At 47.1% G+C, this 18,263-nt stretch overlaps 2 protein-coding genes, 1 long non-coding RNA gene and 1 other non-coding gene across 4 annotated transcripts in view; 2 read left to right on the top strand and 2 right to left on the bottom strand.

Annotated features, from left to right (window-relative positions):
• The window catches only part of LOC136571628 (uncharacterized), a 17,254-nt gene extending 10,106 nt beyond the window's left edge, over positions 1–7,148 (top strand). Inside the window, exon 3 of the long non-coding RNA XR_010785720.1 lies at positions 7,034–7,148. This is a non-coding gene — a long non-coding RNA (uncharacterized lncRNA). The remainder of the gene's footprint in view (positions 1–7,033) is intronic.
• Positions 1–18,263, bottom strand: part of NCAPD2 (non-SMC condensin I complex subunit D2) — a 25,226-nt gene extending 6,963 nt beyond the window's left edge. The window contains exons 1-23 of the mRNA XM_066572151.1: positions 17,497–18,263; positions 16,598–16,673; positions 16,443–16,501; positions 15,814–15,995; positions 15,146–15,285; positions 14,741–14,868; positions 14,533–14,656; positions 14,293–14,440; positions 13,251–13,448; positions 12,598–12,732; positions 11,959–12,043; positions 11,182–11,359; positions 10,854–10,975; positions 9,716–9,925; positions 7,598–7,772; positions 6,007–6,091; positions 5,738–5,871; positions 4,625–4,757; positions 3,036–3,120; positions 2,770–2,931; positions 2,315–2,529; positions 560–671; positions 122–245 (exon numbers count right to left, since the gene is read on the bottom strand). Coding sequence (XP_066428248.1) covers positions 122–245; positions 560–671; positions 2,315–2,529; positions 2,770–2,931; positions 3,036–3,120; positions 4,625–4,757; positions 5,738–5,871; positions 6,007–6,091; positions 7,598–7,772; positions 9,716–9,925; positions 10,854–10,975; positions 11,182–11,359; positions 11,959–12,043; positions 12,598–12,732; positions 13,251–13,448; positions 14,293–14,440; positions 14,533–14,656; positions 14,741–14,868; positions 15,146–15,285; positions 15,814–15,995; positions 16,443–16,501; positions 16,598–16,673; positions 17,497–17,587 — 3,101 coding nt within the window. The 5' untranslated portion in view covers positions 17,588–18,263. The remainder of the gene's footprint in view (positions 1–121; positions 246–559; positions 672–2,314; positions 2,530–2,769; positions 2,932–3,035; positions 3,121–4,624; positions 4,758–5,737; positions 5,872–6,006; positions 6,092–7,597; positions 7,773–9,715; positions 9,926–10,853; positions 10,976–11,181; positions 11,360–11,958; positions 12,044–12,597; positions 12,733–13,250; positions 13,449–14,292; positions 14,441–14,532; positions 14,657–14,740; positions 14,869–15,145; positions 15,286–15,813; positions 15,996–16,442; positions 16,502–16,597; positions 16,674–17,496) is intronic.
• LOC136553844 (small nucleolar RNA U85) lies at positions 16,070–16,392 on the bottom strand. The gene has a single exon (XR_010783244.1). It is a non-coding gene; the product is annotated as a small nucleolar RNA U85 (small nucleolar RNA).
• Positions 17,084–17,883, top strand: MRPL51 (mitochondrial ribosomal protein L51). The gene is made up of 2 exons (XM_066572153.1): positions 17,084–17,418; positions 17,612–17,883. The coding sequence occupies exons 1-2, from the start codon at positions 17,145–17,147 to the stop codon at positions 17,806–17,808; spliced, it is 471 nt and encodes a 156-aa protein (XP_066428250.1). The 5' UTR covers positions 17,084–17,144; the 3' UTR covers positions 17,809–17,883.

Below are 18,263 nucleotides of genomic sequence, written 5' to 3'. Positions count from 1 at the left end.
TTAAAAAAAGCGATCTATGAACACTGTGTTTGTTCTTTCCTTAGGAAAGGAATTGCAGCATTTGCTTGTGCTTTAGTACTAGGAAGGCTGGGAAAAGAACTCTGGCATGGCTCAGCAGTACCTGATCATGCAGAGTTTGCCAAGAGTGAGGGCTGCAGCAGCTGACAGCGCCGAGTCACTGTGGAGTCCAGGGTTGTTGCAGATCTTCAGCACCAGTGGAACAAAGGCAGAGAGCAGGTGCTTCCCTAGAGAGCGGGGATAAAGACAGCGAGCATGAGAGCACTGCACATCGTGCTTTAAGAACAATTACTCCATTTGTCTCAGAGCTGCTGCAAACTACGGTAACTAGTTGACTCACTTTCACCACTGAACAACCACCTCCAGAAAGGCAGAGCCAAGAAACAGCCATTTCCACAGCCTACGTGGAAAGTGACACCATGGAAAATGACAGTGCTTCCTTCCAGAGTAAACAGCCTTCCTCCTAAGGACCTGTTGCCTGCTGTACCTGCTGTTTCACACAGGCAGACAGCCAGTATTGCTCAGTGGCAGCCACACTCACCATCCAGAAGTTCTGTCTCACAAATACTGCGGATGAGCTCGGCCTCGGTGTCATCAGCTGTGGCTCCCACAAGACCTAGCTCCTCCTCCATAGTGGTCTCGTTACCTGTGCTCTGTGAAGAGAGGAGACTGTAAGAAAGATGTCAGGCAACAATAACCTCTTTCTTCACAGGGTTCTCTTCTCTCAGGTGTGAGGTACACGCATGTTACCAGCTGCACAACTAAAGTGGAGAACAGACTGACACAGAGTGTAATAACCCACTTTCCCCCAAGAACTGAATGAAGCTGTGAAGGGTAGTCTGGGATTTGCCAGTCCACATGCTACAGAACACCAATCACAGGATCACATAGTTAGGTTGGAAGGGACCACAGTGGATCATCTGCTCCAGGAGGGTCTTCCTAGAACACATTGCACAGGATTGTGTTCAGATAGTTCTTGAGTATCTCAAGTGAGGGAGACTCCACAACCTCTCTGGACAACCTGTTCTAGTGCTTGGTCACCCCCACAGTAAAGTTCATCCTCATAATCAGGTGGAACTTCCTGTGCATCAATTTCTGCCTACTGCCTTATGTCCTAGTGCTTGGCACCACCAAGAACAGTCTGGCTCCATCCTCTTGGCACCCACTTCTTCAAATAGTTACAGACATTGATGTGGTCCCCTCTCAGTCTTGAGGCTTACAAGAGGCCCAGTTCCCTCAGCCTTTCCTTCTAAGAGATACTCCAGTCCCTTAATCATCTTTATTGCCCTCCACTAGACCTGCTCCAGGAGCACCTTGTCTCTCTTGCAATGAGGAGACCAGAATGTAAAGAAAGCTTAAACTACTGACACTACTAAGATAAAACAGACCTAGGAGACATCCAGCATCAGTGTGTGAGTCCTGCATAACTTAAGGGACATTCAAATACTAAAAACAAGAAGCTCAAAGCAGCCTTTGAATTGCTGGTTTTGTGAGCAAGATTATGGGAAACCTTATAGCAAATAAAAAGCAACACAAGGGAAGAAAGGAGAGATTGCAATGGGGACCAAATCTGTATCCAACTGCTACTTTTTTGAAAATCTCATAATAACCTCCTCCTGTGTGGAAAATGGTAGTGACACTGATAAGCAGGTAGATGAGAAAACGAACTACAAAGTTCTCTATAGACTTAGCAGTATAAGCATCTAATAGAGACTGGATACCTAGATGGACACAATGTTTGTCTCTATTCTTACCCAGGAATGTTAGCCTCATTACACTCTGGAAAATGTTCCAAGATAGCCCTAACCAAACAGGGCATTTGTAGCATCCAAATCACATTAGAGAGACTACTGTTAAACCTTCATCATTACTACTTAACAGAGGATAGGACTGTCAAATCTCCTGGACTCGGGCTCTAGGAAGCCTTTCTCCAGAACTCCGGGGCACAAATGGATGCACCACTACTGCATCAGCTGCAAAAGATTGCACTGGTAAGAAAGAAGGTGATGAGTGAAAGGGGCATGTTTTCCTGAAGCAGGAGGATAAGCATGGCCAGGACATCACCCTTCACTCCCTCCCCTCTGCCTCTTCAAAACTCAGGACCAGCATGGGAGTTTACCGAATAGGGTCATTCAAGGACCTCAGCTCTCCCTGTCAATCCTGGCAAATACGTGTCTGTTTCTATTCCTGAAGCACACATTGCCCTGTACCTCATGCAGCCTCAGGACTGCATTCTCTAGAAATTTGCTGTAGCTGGGACACCAGAAGAGCTGCCCCAAAACCCCTTGGCTCTCACCTGGGGTCTCTGCTTCTTTGTGCTGGTGTCAGATTGCTTCTTGGTCTTCTCCTCTTTGAGGAGGCGGCGCCTGCGTAGCTCTGCACTCACTGACACTTCCAAATATGCTACCTGCTGCAGTGCCACCTGTCCCACAAGGGCCACCAGGTGCAGCAGCAGGAACGTGGAGAGACTGCCAGAACCGTCAGAGACTTTGCGTGGAGAATCCTCTGCATCTAAAGGAGAAAAATGGCCCCAGTTCAGTGTTGATCTAGACCTCTTCCCTGTCAGTTAGTGCCAAGTCTCACCATATAATCCATCTCCACACTCCACAGACTCCTTCATAGCACTTACACCCTCCCATGCCAACATTTCCACCAGCCCCTCAGCTCTAGTCTTCTGCAGTTACTCAAGGCCACCCAAAGCAGCACTGGAAACCACAGGTACAGATTTCCTTCATCAGCTTTTTTCCTCACCAGCTTTCTGCTCATCAGCCTCCTGCAGCTTCTCCAGAGCTTGCTGACTGCACACATGCAGGATGTCAGCACAGATCTCCTCTGCCCCTTCTGCCAGCTGGTAGATGAGTGTTACAGCTGCCTCCATGAAAGGGATCCAGTGACTGCTTGGCTGGGCAAAGCCTGATGAGAAGAGGGAGCAATGTACCCACACATACCAATGATAACACAGGTGGTCTCACAGCCCAACCCCATCTCCTCCAAACCTCCTGCTGACCTGGGCTCACCTTTACTCACAGTCTCACTCAGGCAACCAAAGAGCATGTGGTTCTGGGGCAGTCGAAAAGGGGCACTGTTCTTCTCCAGTGCTGGCTGCAGAGACAACAGGTGAGTTACACGACATCCCCCCATGCCCTTCCCAGTACTCAGCCTTCCTGTGTGCACAATGTTCATCAAACCCATGCCAGGGACATCCAGCACTGCTCTGCTGCTAAACATGCAGCAGGGACATTACTGTCACTTGTGACAGCATGGTGACTACACTGGGAGGATTTAAAGCTTGACCAAATGATGATCCCAGGCCAACCCAGACAGTTCTCACCTTAAATCAAAATAACTCTTTGAAATGTCAAAAGAATTCATTTAAAATCTGGTATTATTTACTCACTCTCTGCAATGAATAAAGAGGAAAACCTCTGGAGCATCTTAGAGTCAACAACAGTAAGTCAGCTTGCCTTGGGGTACTCCAGAACCACATGGGTTTGTTTAAAAGCAAAATATCATCAGTGGAAATAACACAGGATAGGTCTGGATCCAAGACCACCTCACACCAAGGTTGTTGCATATATTCTGTATCAGTCACACCACCTTTTAGGTTGGGAATAAGATAACCTAGAGAAATACTAAACCAAGTATGACAATACCTGAGGTGTCCCAGCATACCTGTGTCTGCCTGATGAATATATACTTGAACAAAACAGAATTTACTTGAGGATTTACCAGCTTTCAGTAGCTTGAAACAAGAACTCCTGAGTCACCTGATTTTCAACTCCTGATTTCTGGTTGGGAGGATGGGTGGGGGAGAAGAGCTATTGCCACTCAGTCAGCCAAATATTTTCAGTTCAGTCCCTTTTCACATACAAGCTTAACTGCAGACTTAAGTCAACCAAAAATTGAATTAACAGCCATCTTTAGAATATTTAAGAATGTTGTGATACACATTAACTCATGAAGTTCATGCAGCGACATCCCCAGTGGAAGGGGCTGTCACAGAATGATGCTGCTCTGTAAAGGAGGACTCCTTTTGTGATAGACCTCCTGAACTAAAATGCCCCAAATGACTGAGTCAAAAAAACAGATTTTTTTTTCCAAGTGTATTAAAAAAAGAAGTATAAATTGTTTCCCAGGGAAAGAAGCCATCAACCATCGTGTTGTTCTAAGTACAACATGGACAGGTTTGAAAGCCTTTCATGTTTTATATTCTGCTGTACAGCGGACAACTCCTGAATATCAATTAATAGGGAGGGCAAAAGAATCACACCACCAGAAAACATCAGTAGAGGAAAGGGCTTCATGGTTGAGAAAACACAAATCAGTTTAGAATTGGGAGTCTGAAGAAGAGAATTGAAAGGAAAACATATTTCCTTGTGCACTGAACTCTTTACTAATTGAATCCAGCCTGTTGCCTAATGAAAATTCTTTTATTACATGTTCACTGGTGTGTGCTAAGCTTTCCAGACAGTGCTGCTGAATGGTCTCAACCTACTTAATTTCAAAATTTGTAAAAATTTCATTACCTCTGTCTTTTCTTCCATGCAAACAATTTCCCCCCTTTCTTTGTTTCTGGATGACCTAAAGAACAAACCCATAGCCTTACCTTAGGGTTACTGGCAAGCTTGGAAATAACACTGCATACTTCTTGAGGCAGCCTGTAGTCTTCACATGCCTTCTCAGACAGCCCCACTGTCACCAAGATGTCCAGGTTGGTACCTATGATCTCTGGCTTTCCTCTGTGGAATGGAAGGGATGGGGATATCACATGAGGTGCTGCTGAAAGTTTATGGAACTATGGGTAACCAAGAGAAATACTGCTTGTGCCTTGTGGAAGGGAGTTGTTTGAATAAGAGGGGAAAAAATAAAACCCATCCAAACAACTCAAGATACAGCTGGAGGAGCAGCAAGCAGTATCCCACAGAAGCCAGTGTAATCCACTCTCCACTAGGAGATCAGTTTCTCCATAGTGATCAATAGCCTCTTTATAAAGAAAGAAGATTCTTGGCTCTTTTTTCCCATCAGAAAGGACCAAAATTTAGAGGGGTAAGAAAAACAAAAATGCTGGAAAGTAGGAAAGAGTAGAGGAGCTCAGGACTTGTGGCATATACCATTCCTTCCTCTACTGTGGGAAACAAAACAAATCAAACCAACATTCATCCAAAAAAAGCCAATCCCAAATCCATACCCACCCGTTCCCATTTCTGTCTGTGAAAGAACTGTAGGATCATCATTATGTGGGCCTGTTTCTGACTAATGAAGGACTGAAGTAAGCACAGCAAGAAGAGCAAGTAAGGTGAATGCCAAAGGGGAAACTGAGGAAGTGAAAACCTTTTAGTGCAGATACATTTTTTTGCCCCCAGAAAGTGAAACAGATTCATTTTTCTTCATGCTAAAGGCTCCAGACATCTCTACTCAGCAGCTTCTCACTCTTCTTATCCAAACACAGACAAAGCTGCAGAGTTGTGACACTATAAACTCTGGGAAGGGATGGGCATTCACACAAGGAAAATAATCTCATCATAATCATTCAGAGGCCGTGTTGGTGGGATCCAGCAAAACTATGTTTAGTTCCAGGCTTCATTACCCCACGACAGGGTTACTATTTTTGAAGCTAGAGCCAAAGAGTCAGCTGATGCAGCACCCACAGTTCTTCAATAAAAATTGACTCCCTGAACACCCTTCCACTCAAGAGGCTTTGACCTGGCCCCAGGCTCACCGTGCCATCATCCCCAGCAGCATCACGGCAGCGCGGCGCTCCAGCAACGAGCATGGAGACTTTTCCGTGAATCGCTCCCAAAGCAGCTGGGTCACAGCAGGCTTGATTTCATCTTTCTGCACAAACTCCGAGATCTGCAAAAGGGATGCAATTAAAAAATTAGAGAGAGGCAAAGTAGCATGAGCTTCAAAGTAAAGATGTAATCTGCATTGACTACTGTTTGACTAAAACAGATGCACAACCCAAACCCAGGCAAGGCAAATACTCACTATCTCCTCTAAGCACTGTATCATTCCCAGTGATGCATCCACCATGATGAGAGACAGAGAGTGCACCAGGGCCTGTGCCTTGGCCCTTCAAAAGGGGAAAAAGAATAATAAAATATTAAAAGGTAAAGAAAATGCAACTGTCACAATTACTGCCCTATTGAAAAGGCTGAAAACATCTGTTGGAGAACAGAGATGATCCACAGGATCAAGAAAACTCCCACAACAAGCTTGAGTTCTCAAAGTCATCCAACTCAGGTACCAATGACCATGATGTGGGCTTATATGTCCACTGCCTTATGCACTGGTGCTTCTGCTGGTGCTTAAAGATCCAATCAGAGGCACTAAGCAGCCGCTTCCCAGTTTCTTCGCAGCCACAAGTCAAAGTACAATTCCCTAGAAATTGAAAATCTATGAACAAATGAGGACAGAGCACCAACTGCAGGAGAGCTGTTTCCAGGCAATATTATCAGGAAGAAATAAAAAGCAGCAGGTGCTCTTTATTTGCCTGATGGTACAAATGAGGGTGAGTTATGTGCATCTCACCAGGAATCACACTTATTGCACGAGTATCCAATGGGATTTACAAGTGTGTAAGCACTAAAAAAGGGCAAGTGCCACAGCAGAGAGGAGACACAGCTCTTCTCTAGTATGGGAGAAATAAACTTGCAAGTGGTAGCCAGCTCCCACCACCAAATCCTCAAGAAGGATAAGCAACAAAGACCCTTTAACATCCTCTCATCTTAACATCCTTAACATCTAAGGCATGTAGAAATTGTTAGAAAAAGATTTAAGACGGGTTTGACTGAAATACAAACAGAAATACATGTGAAAGCACCCAAATAAGAACAAACCTTGTATAGTGTGAAGGATAAAGAAATGGGGAATGTGTTGTGTGCATCAGAAGATGAATGCCTACACTTGACCAAGGCCACAGCATGTATGACTTGTCAGCTAAAAACCCTGAGGTTTGGTAATAGAAATACAGTTTCAACTTTAGACCACACTGTTTCTCTTATTATCCCAGCAGGATGAACAACTACAGTTATAAGAAACTCAAACAACTGACATTGGCCAACAACTTTGCCCACAGAGTGAAGTATATAAGACTCCCAGACATGGGATGACTCCATATCAACAGGTGACTCCTAATGGGCTGAAATTCATTTTTGCCAATCAAGAGCCCTTCTGGCAAGAGAAAAATTCATTATTAACTCTTCTTGTTCCCTATCAGATAGGGACCCTACCCAGACTATTTAGGCAATGCTTTGTACAAAAGTGAAATTTATGAGAATAAATATTAGTGCCTGACAGCAGTTTAACTTCAAGTAATTCTCAGCATCTGCTTTGCAAGGTCTCACAGAGTTCTGCTGCATGAATTTCCTACACGTGAGCTCTATGACAAACCAAGAACAGAAGCTCAGCAGTAGGTCCTGCAGGAAGACTGGGATACTTAGATAATAACCTTACATTTCAGATCAGCATGAAGCATGCCAACTCTCAGTTCTCTTTCTGTCCATACCCCATTCCCAACAGCAGAAAGGGAATGGGGGGGAGGGAAAAGAAAAAAAAAATTGATTAGGGAGATCCATACCTCTCGGAATCCTCGCTGGGGCTCAGATAGAGCTGTCTGTAGGCATTGAGCACAGCCTCCTTAATTCCAGGCTCCTTTGACCATATGAGGGGCAGCATCCTGCGGACTCCAAGCAGTGCCTGGGGCACGCCAAACTGTGAGACTGTCACGAAGAACTCAATGGTTTCCTGCACCACTGCAGAGAGAACAGTTGTGATAGTGCAGTTCTTCCCAGTTCCCATTAAAGAGGCCACTAAAACAAATTCATACGAGTACTGGTCTCACAGCAAGCTTTACAAGCATCTAGAGATCACTGCTACTGTCTGCAGAGGGCTTGAGTCAGAATGGGATCACTAGTACAGAGATGTAGATGTCCCAGAAAAGAGACACACATTAACAATATCACAGCTAAATCCAATGTGATATGGTTAGGGAAAGAGCACAGAGACTATCTTTGAGGAAGAACAAAATTCTCTTCTGGGAAACAGTAGCTTTGGGAAAAAAGATCTCATAGTCGCAGCAGACAGCTGAATATAAGCCCCAGTGCAATGCTAAAATCAGAGGAACTAAGCTATTTGATGTACAAATGGGGTAAGGAGTACTGTGTTTGGTTCCAGCTTGACTACTCCTGAAATAGACTGCTCAGTCTTCTCATAAGACAAAAAAATAAAACCCCATTAAGTTAGAGCACATCACAAGACATCCACAGCAGTGATCAGAGGAGTTGTGCTGCAACAGTTCATAGAGTCTGACCTCTGGTTAAGTAAGAGCTTTTACCAGTATAAGCCCTTACAAACCAGAATTAAGAATATCTATCAGGCAAGCTGGTATGCTTTCCAGTCACACCAGAATACATAAATTTGCTACAGAAAAAAATTGAAACTTCAAATATTAAATCTTTAATTAAGAAAGGGTCAATCTGAGCACCCACATCCCTTAGCACACACCAGTCTTCCTAACCCAGCAGCATACTCTCTCCAAATGGAGACAATGTCTCAAAGCACTTCTGCTATTCAGACACTAAATTTGCCTTCCTTCTACTACAGCACAGGACAACAGGGAAATGAAAAGTTATTAAAATTTGTGCATCCATTAAAAAAACATCCCCACAATCAAACCCCAGGTGTTTAAGTACCAGGTAGGGCAATTTCTTGGCCTTGAACTTCAAAGGATTGGTAAAGACACTGAACCCAGGAGTTCATTTTTTTTGTGTGCAAATATCTAACAATACCAAACCTTGCTGGGGAAGCCCACTGCTTATCACAAAGTAACATGAGCCCTCAACAGAGATGAAGCCTCAGAAGTGTTTGCATGAAGTCTGGGGCACTGCAGTGTCCCACACCATCCACACCCCAGATGTGTGCAAGTGGATGCGCTGGAGAGGATGGGAGCAGGACTTGTGCCCCTCATCCCTTGGAAATGCCAATTTCTGATAAACACTACAAAAAAGTCTAAGTGATTACAGTAGTTCTAACATTAAATATGAACAGCTGAATTAACTCAAAGGCCTTCTGATCACCACCTTTCTCTACAGCACTGAGGAGGACCAGGCCACAGAACCTGTTGATCAGGCTCATGTTTAACTAGAGAATAAAGTTTGAGGAAAGGTGAGTTAGATGAGACCAGCTGCTTAGTTCCTCTCTTGTGGCCAGCAAAACAGCTGAAGCTGTGTCAGGGCACTGAGCACATAACCAAACCCAGCTTCACTGGCCAGGCTTACTTTGGGAGAACCTCAGCTGAGATGATGAACATCCATCCCTCCCCACAGGAGGCAGGGTGGCTTCCACAAGTGAACTCACTTTGGTCACCTGACTTTTTTTAATTTCAGAAAGTCCAAATGTATTTTATTTGTTTTTTAAAACAACTTTTAAACATATTAAAAAAATATTTTTCAACCTTGGTATTTAAAAAATAATGGTTTTTTTTAAAAAGCCTGTTCATGCCCTATTCAACCCCTTCATGACACTCATTTATATGGTGCTCACTTTTCCAATACCCTGGAAGTGTCTATGACATCTGCCTAATGAAGAGCAGCTCCTTCAATCTTTTCTCCTTCTCCTGGAGCTCTACCACTCCATTTTCTGTCAAGCAAGGAAAGAGCTAGAACGCTGAATGGGAAAAAAAGGTTATTTCGCATACCTGAGACAGAATTTTCGTACATCATCTTGCTGATCAGGTTCAGAGCTTCTGTGATTTTCACTGAGAAGTTGTAAGCATCTTGCAGGTAGTGCACCAACATCTCCTGTTTGACCAGCTCCGTTTGAGACTGCTCTTCCTGTACAACTTCTTCAGTCTTGTCACCGCTGTTGTCATGTGGAGGATCCTCACTGTTCTCACCTGGGCATGAACCTACACAGCACACTTGTTTGTGAGCAGTACTGAAGATACAAAATAAACAGGCACAGTTCAGGGCATTTTAACCCTACTCTCCCCATCTCACAGTGACAGCTTCCAAGAGCCAAGATACAAAAATGCAAATTCTGCAATCAGACCTAACTACAAAATCTCAGCATGCTGTGGAACAAGTTCCAGTACTACAGTGTGATGCTCCAAAGAACTGCCAGCTGTAGTGAAAGGGTATAGAAAGGCATGATCCAGTTGGGGAAAACACTATTAAAATGCTGATGGGGTTAATCTGAACTTGATAATTCCCCAAGGACAGATGAGGACCCTAAAATGGAACCAAGAGAAAGCAAACACTACTACTCCATATCAGTTTGTGAAAATGTTGAGTGTTCACCAAGTTAAGATTTTTAGACAATAGACTTCCAACAGAAATATGCTCAATTGAGCTAAGTAACCTTATGCTGAAACAACCACCAAACAAAGTGTGTGAAGTCTTGAAAATACACCCAGAGGCTCAGGCCCCAGATAACCAAGACTCTGCTTGAACCAGATACTTGGTCAAGGCTGCATTATGTGCCACCACCTGTTCAGGAAGCAGAACTCCTGACGAATTCAGACAGGGCAGAAGGGTGTGAGTGGCAACACTGGCTCCACTCCCCTCAGATATGTGAGTTAACACACCAGAAATGCAGTTCGATTGGGACCATGGAACTGTTCCAACCAAAAATCAAGATCAATATGATCCAGCTAAAATGCCAAGGTACTTGGACAAACAATGAACAAACTGTGCAGAGATGCTGCAGCTCTGGGAGCCGTCAGGTACACACAGACTGAGCCTCATAGGTCAGGAGGAGGGACAGAGCATTCCAGAGGGTTTTAGTCTGGCTCTGGCATTCTCTTGGATTTGGGGAACAGAGAGTGATACAGTTACCTGTGTAAAGTCTCTTCAGAACACCCAGGATTGTTGCCTCCTCGTTTTCCTCCCCAGGGCCCACGAAAGGTTCCTTTCCCTGGAAGCGACACAGGGCCTTCTGCGTAAGGCGGGCTGCGCTCCTGGACAATGACATTGCCCAAGAGAGTATCAGCAACACATCAGAGCAGAACACAAGGGAAACCATCCAACTTTGCCCTGAACACCTGGGAGAGCAGCTCCTATCAGCACCTTGTACTGGATGCCCACGTCAATCTCTTCCTACAGAGTAATGTTATTGGAAATCACCCCTTGGGATAAACACAGTCAAACTGCAGAGCCTTCTTACCTGTAATTCAGCTTCTTCAACAGCCCAGTGATTTGCTCCACTGTCCTCTCCACTGTTTCTTCAACTTCCAGCACTTCCTCTTCCCCTTCCTGCAGTGGTTGAAAGAGCTGCTGTGTGGCAGCTCTGACTTCTGGCAGCATCGCTTCCCACTCTTCCTCTGGGGCGATCACTGGAGCTACTTAAAAAACAGAGGGATTGAAGAACACAGACTCAGGTGACACCTTTAATGGGAAGAAAAAACTCATTTGGAACTTAGGAACTTCCCCTACCACCTCCCAGGCAGGCACTGTTCCCATTGCTGATCCCACCCAGACTGCAGTGAGAATAAGATAAGAACTCTGACTAAAACAAATAAACCACTGAAGGTAGGAAAAAAAGACAGGTAAGAGAACATCATTTGTTTAGCCTTGGACTTTGGTGCTGCCCACAAATCAAGTTTAAATAACATCTGATCAAAATCATGACTCAAGCAGTCCCTGAGTGATAGAAAAGAGAAACCTGGGAGGGTGTTCATAGACATTTTCAGTTCTTATGCAGAAAATAGGATATATAGCTATAAGGACTGTTGATTTAGACATGGATATTAATGTGATGCTTTTATAACAATACCATAAGGAAAACTGTTGTGAGTTTAATACCAGTTATCTGGTCTCACCATCTCACACAGATAAGATCTGAGACAAAAGCTGTCACAACAATTTTGGAAGCAAATTTAATATGAGGAAAAGTACATTCTGGACTGTCCTAGAAAGTGGAAAGAAGAAGAAAGGAAATTACCTGCTCTGGGTCTGCTACGATCCCTCATTTCTTTCAGTTTCTGTACTTCTTTCTTTAGTGGCTCATCCAAGTCAGTCCAGCTTAGCTGAAGATGTCAGGAAGAGAAGAAATATGTTAGCTATCCTCCTTTTCCTGAAATGCCAGATTTCTCCTCTCTCTTCCACTCCCTGCCTTAGTTGTCAATTCCCATGGATAACTCTGCTTTGGGAAAGTGGAAGAGTAGACTCTGGCCCTGATCCTAGAATGAGAACTGCTTTAAGTTCCCTGTCTAAGGCTCAGAAACTCAGGAGAAGGTTCAGCTAAACACAAAGAGCTGCACATCCACAAAGAATATTCTAAAATACTAATTTTGATCCTAAGGAGAGAAACCTCACAGTGGACTCAAAACTGCTGCAGGTTTTTACCTCAATCACACCCCTCCTAGCCTTCAACATAGCTATGAATTTCATCAAGAGAGGGATGAGTCCAAGAACTCAAAATCTGAACATGGGAAGACCAGAAAGCTGCCAGCTGCAGAATCAAAGGTTACACCATTCCTCCCACAAGACACATAAATGCTACTGCCCTGGCTATAGCACACTGCCGATATTTAGCCTGCAAAGAGACATCTAACACATCCACCATATTAGTTGGAATTACCTTGCTGGAGAAGGGGTTATTGGACAAAAACGCAGCCAGGAGCTGGACTGCATTCTTAACCACTAAGACAGATTTGTCTTTGAGCCGCCCAACAGCCAGCGACACCACAGCCTGAAACTGAGTCAGAGGCAGGGCCTAGAACACAACAAGAGCACAGATAAAGTTATCAAGAAGGCTCAGAGACTTGGGAAAAGTTTACTGCAGACATCTTCGTGTACTAAAAAGCACAGATTATAGATTTACTGAAGACTCTAGGGCTCAAAAGACCTCTGGATATATTCTAGTCCAGCATCCACTGAAAGCAAGGATTTAGGTTGAGTTGAGGATCCTGCTGCTGAATTGAGTATTAGTATATCTGGTAATTGTGATGTTCTCCCATACCAGTGTGTGAAAAGAGGCTGTACGCTATGCTTTTTCTTCTAGTTTGTCCTGGTAAGAATAAGCAGCACCTAATTTCCACCCCCCAGTTCCCCCACCCCTGGCATCTTTGGTCTCTTGGAAGAAACTGCAGCCACCACAGTACACAGGGACAGCACCTTTCTCTGTTAAAACTTCAGTCTCTGCAAACAAAAAGCAGGGTGGTATAAATTCCCACAGAACACACAAGATGGAAGAGATGACTGAGGAGCACCATTTGCCCAGCACAGACTTGCCTTGCACTGCACGATGCGGGTGAAGAGCTGCAGCACGCGGCTGCGGACGAAGCTATGGACGTCATACACGTGGGTCTGCAGCATGCTCAGGAACTTGTCCCGAGTACCACGGGCTGTTTCCTCCAGCTGGTCACCATTCAGCACCTGCACCAGAACTTCTGCCATGGCTGCCAGAATGGCGTTTCGCATCGTGTAACTCTGCCAAGACAGGAGTTGGTGAACTAGGAACAGACCATGCCCAGAGTTTAGGCCTTTCACATCCCAGGTTCCAGCCCTAAGTGAATTTTTTCAGTATGGATATTGTATTAAGTTTGGGTGAACATAGCTGTGCGTGCAAGACAGAGTAATCTTTGCTATGAAGACAGGCTGAGAGTTGGTCTTGTTCAGCCTGCAGAAGAGAAGGCTCTGGGGAGGCACCTAAAGGGGGCTGTGAGAGAGCTGGAGAGGGACTTTTTACCAGGGCATTCAGTCATAGGGCAAGAGGGAATGGCCTCAAAGTGAAGGTAGGTTTAGATTACATATGAGGAAGAAATTCTTTACTGAGAGTGTGGTGAGACACTTGAAAAGGTTGCCCAGAGAAGCTGTGGATGCCCCATCCCTAGAATTGTTCAAGGCCAGGTTGGATGGGGCTTTGAGCAACCTGGTCTAGTGGAGGGTGACCCTAAGGGCCCTTCCAACCCAAATCCTGCTATCCAGGTAGGTACACAGAAGCCAAGAACTGACAGGAGAAACACTTACAGCAGATAAAGAAAAGGTACACAATGACAAGCTCATCAAGTGCTGAAGAACAAGGGACAACAGTAGGGACCTCAGACAAGTAGGCAGTCTCCTGTTCTCTGACATCTGATAGTAACAACCAGACAGGAGATTGCCATGGTTTCTGTTCCCTTTGCATCTTTTAGGTAAGGGCAGAATCTATTCCAATAGAGCAGGTTTTGGATACTTGAGCTCTGTGAAAGAGTTTCTGTTTCAGACAGAAAAACTGGATAGCAGCATCTCTACCGTTTGACTTTTCTGGACAGGTGACTTTGCAGAAACATACCTCCCCATCCAAGTGAGGCAGGAGAACACTCATGTTGGAGAGCACCAGAGCTGGAATCTGTTCAGCCAGTTCACTTATAAAAGTAGCATAACCCTTGACTCCAGAAGCCTCACGAGCCAAATCCTGGGGACATTTCTGTCCAATTTCCCTGTACAGAAAGATGAAACAAGGAATGGGGAAACAAGGAATAGCCTCAAATTGCTAGAGATAAAAGGACAAGCCTCCAAATATTTCTCTCACCTTAGCAGTTCACCCACCAGGCTTTTTAGACCATACTCTTTAGCCCAGAGGCTCACAGCCTGTGCAAACACTGGGGCTACATGTTCGAAGTGCTGCAGCATCTGTGTGATCTTCAGAGTGGCACCTTTAACACGTGAGAAGGAAGAAAGAGGTCAGAGAAAGTAACTGGGAATGGCTTCAAGAAGAAGGCAGAAGAGCAGAAACTCACTGAACATGCGGTCACAGTGAACCAGAGCTGCAGCAAGCAGATGTGTCACAGCCTCCCGTGTGACCCGGTACTTCTGAAGGCCGATACTTGGATTCTCCAGGATACGGTAGCAGCTCCCCATCATCAAGCTACACCCCCAGAAGACAGACAGCAAACCTCACTATCACAACTTGCACAAACATCATTCTAGCACACCACACATTTCCGTCTGAGAGATTCTCCAGTGTCCTCTAAAAATTAGCAAGCATCTGAGTTTTTTGTGGCCTATGTGAGGAGAGGAGTGGTTCATATGCACATTGCTTTTGCCTCGAGCTGTTTCCTCAGTTTCTCAATGATCTGCACCCCACATTTTTATTCCTCAGAACCAGTCACTCATTCCATGGATATCTCCTCTCCAACTCATACCTGACAAACTCTTCTTCCACCACTAGACCACCCCAAAGCTGACGGAGATCCAGCTGCAGCAGCTGTGTAAGCAGCCGTAAAAGCGGCTCCCTCTCCTCTTCCCACAAGGATCCAGAAGTCTTGGCATGGTTCTTCCTGTTCTAGAAAGGAGGTTACACAGTAAGATACATCAGCAGCTTCACAACAGACAAAACCCCATCACTACTCTGCTTCCTTCAAAATAAGAAGTCTGTTAAATTCTACAGCATTAAGAGACACACAGTGAGATGTGTGAGATCACAGGGGCTTTTTTCCCCCCAGCTCTTGTCTCTCAGCTCAGGCCAGCACCAGTGCCTTGTGTGGTTTAAGGATTATACCTGCATCCACTGCCATCACAGAAAGGAAATCTTGAGAAAACACTGGCACACTAAGTTCCACCCAGAAACTCAAGAACGAAATAGAAAGGTCTGGGCATCCAAGTCCCTTCTGAAATTTAGACACACGATTGTCCCTTTACTGTTTTCCATGCGCAGTTTCACAGAAGCACCAGTGCTTCACATTATGCACTTCTCTTGCTGGCATCGTGTTTATATAAACCCAGCTATAAAATCTGATAGATACTACAGAGTTCAGCAAGCTTAAAATTTTATTCTGACTTTTATAATCTTTCCCCCAGTCCCTTCACCTACCTTCCTACCAGGATCTGCCTCTGAGCAAATGTTCTTGCAGGTTTCCATTTCAAAGGCATCCATCAGGCCAGTCAGCAAATAGCAGTTCATCTTAAGAGCATTGAGGTGAGCAGCCCGCTCTGCATGGCTCAGCCCAGAGTCACTCAAGATAGTGGGAAGTTCATTGGAATGATGGGACACCACTGAGGAGAAGCAGAAAGTCATGAGCACTCCTTGCCAGGTGCCTCAGCCATCCTCTCTTTGGGAGGCTTAGAGCAGCCATCAGATTACCAAAGATGTGTGCTCACATCTCACCAGCTGTAACATGGGCTGCCCCCTGCAACCCAGACCTTGGGCACACTGTCTTGTCCTATCCCCATAGCCCTCTGTCAGCTCAGAGAAACACTCGCTCTGAGCTGAAACATCCTACAGATGTATTTTCCAGGGACAGGGGCAAGAGGATTTTCTGTCGGTCTGCCCTTACAGCGAACATGCACAACTCAGCATCGTCCACCAAGATTACAGACCCGTATGACAGGAGTGGGCTGAGGGTGCAGCCCAGCTGTCCGAGTCACATTAGCCTTTATATCATCATTGAGCTGCCAAGGGAAAACAAGCTCTCTGTTAGTCCGGAAACAGCGAGTACCCACCGTGCATCATCAGCTCCAGGGCGTCCTCCTTGACAGCCGTGCCTACGGTTTGGAAGTGGCTGCGGGACAAGCACAGGGCGTAAGGGTGGCGAGCGAAGAGCGCCTGGCAGAGGGGCGAGTGCCCGCCCTCCCGCCCATCCCTGCCCCGTACTCACTGCAGCACGCTGTACACGCAGTCGAAGTGCTCCAGCACGGCCAGCGCGCCCCGCGCACGGGAGGCGGCCCGGAAAGCTGCGGCAAAACACGGAGAGAGGCGGGGGGCATGCCCGTGAGCCGGCGGCAGGACCGGGCCCGACAGGGAAGGGGGTGCAGGGACACTTTACCTGCAAGGGCGGGCGGCAGGTCGCGGGCGGCCAGCACCTCCTGCACCACGTAGCGCCCGGGGCCGCCATCCCGCAGCAGATCGGCGGCAGCGAGGGGCAGGTGGAACTCCGGGGCCGCCGCCATGGCCGCCACAGCCCCGGGCGCTCGAAACTGCGCGCGCGGACCGCGCTAGCCCCGCCCCTTCCCGCCACGGGCCTATCAGCGCCCGCCGGCTGCACGGCGTGCCCGCCCCTCGCCCAATCGCCGGCTCCCCTGCCCTCCCGACCGTTGGCGTGACGTCACCCGCGCGCCTCTGCGCTTGGCGGCGGAAGGGGCGGTCCGGCAGCGCCGCCGCGCTTCCCGTCCCGTCTCTTCCCCGGGGCACCGGGGGACTTCTCCATGGCGGCGGCGGCGGCAGCGCAGCTGCTGCGGGCAGCGGGCCGGGCCCTGCTGGGCCGTGCCACTCCCCTGCCCTGCACCGAGCGAGGCTTTAGCGACTGCGGCGGGGCGCGCTGGGCGCCCGCGCGGCCCGGCCTCCCCGTGCCGCTGTCCTCGCCCCTGGCAGGGCTCTCCCGGCCCATCCGCATCAAGGAGCCGCCCAAGCGCAAGCCGGTAGATCGGTGGACGAAGAAGCGGGCCTTGTTCGGGGTGTATGATAACGTGGGGATCTTGGGTAAGACACACAGGCCGTCCGCAGCTCCCTCCCCGGCGCTGTGGGCCCGGGGCGGGAGGGGAGGGAGGCCGGACTCACCTGCGGGATGGCGCCTCTGCCAGCAGCGACAGGGCGGGGAGGATGGGGGCCGGCCGCCCTGGGAACAGCCTTCTCCAGGGCCTGGCTTCATCTGTCTCTGCTCTCCTCTTCTCAGGCGGCTTCCAGATCCACCCGAAGAATCTCATCATGGGGCCCACCTGGCTGCGAGGCTGGCGGGGGAATGAGCTGCAGAGGTGCCTCCGCAAGAAGCGGATGGTGGGCGATCGGATGTTTGCAGAGGACTATCACAAACTCAACAAGAGGATCCGCTACTTGTACAAGCGCTTCAATCGCACCGGAAAGCACCGCTAGGGAACAGCAGTGCCTTCAGCCTGTGGAGTGTCGTTTTGTGGCATTGCAGTCAGAATAAAGCCAGCTTCCACACAATTGAGTTCCCAGTGCTTTCTACAACCTTTGCTGCCTATTTCTACCCAGGTCCCAAGGTCCTGCTCCTGCTCCAGGCCTGAGCTCCTCTGTGCTCCCTCAGTCATTTCTGATGTTCTTCTTACAGGCATCAATTCCAACCTGCATCCCACAACTTGACCCTCCGCTCCTCTGGTTTTTTGGCCAGGCTTCTAGTATCATTTCAGTCTCTGAGCCCCAGGTTCACACATCATGACAATTCCCGTATTCTCCAGCTTAGATTTTTCCTCATAGCCAAATTTTTCAAATTAATGCCACGAGGTCCTGCTAATATATCTTCCTGCTCATGGCTTTCCCCACTGCCATCCACTCATCTGTGGTTAAGTGTGAATGATCCAAATGTT

The sequence above is a fragment of the Molothrus aeneus genome, chromosome 2 (genome assembly GCF_037042795.1).
Source record: "Molothrus aeneus isolate 106 chromosome 2, BPBGC_Maene_1.0, whole genome shotgun sequence".
Lineage (NCBI taxonomy): Eukaryota > Metazoa > Chordata > Aves > Passeriformes > Icteridae > Molothrus > Molothrus aeneus.
This window is presented reverse-complemented; position numbering and strand designations above follow the sequence as displayed.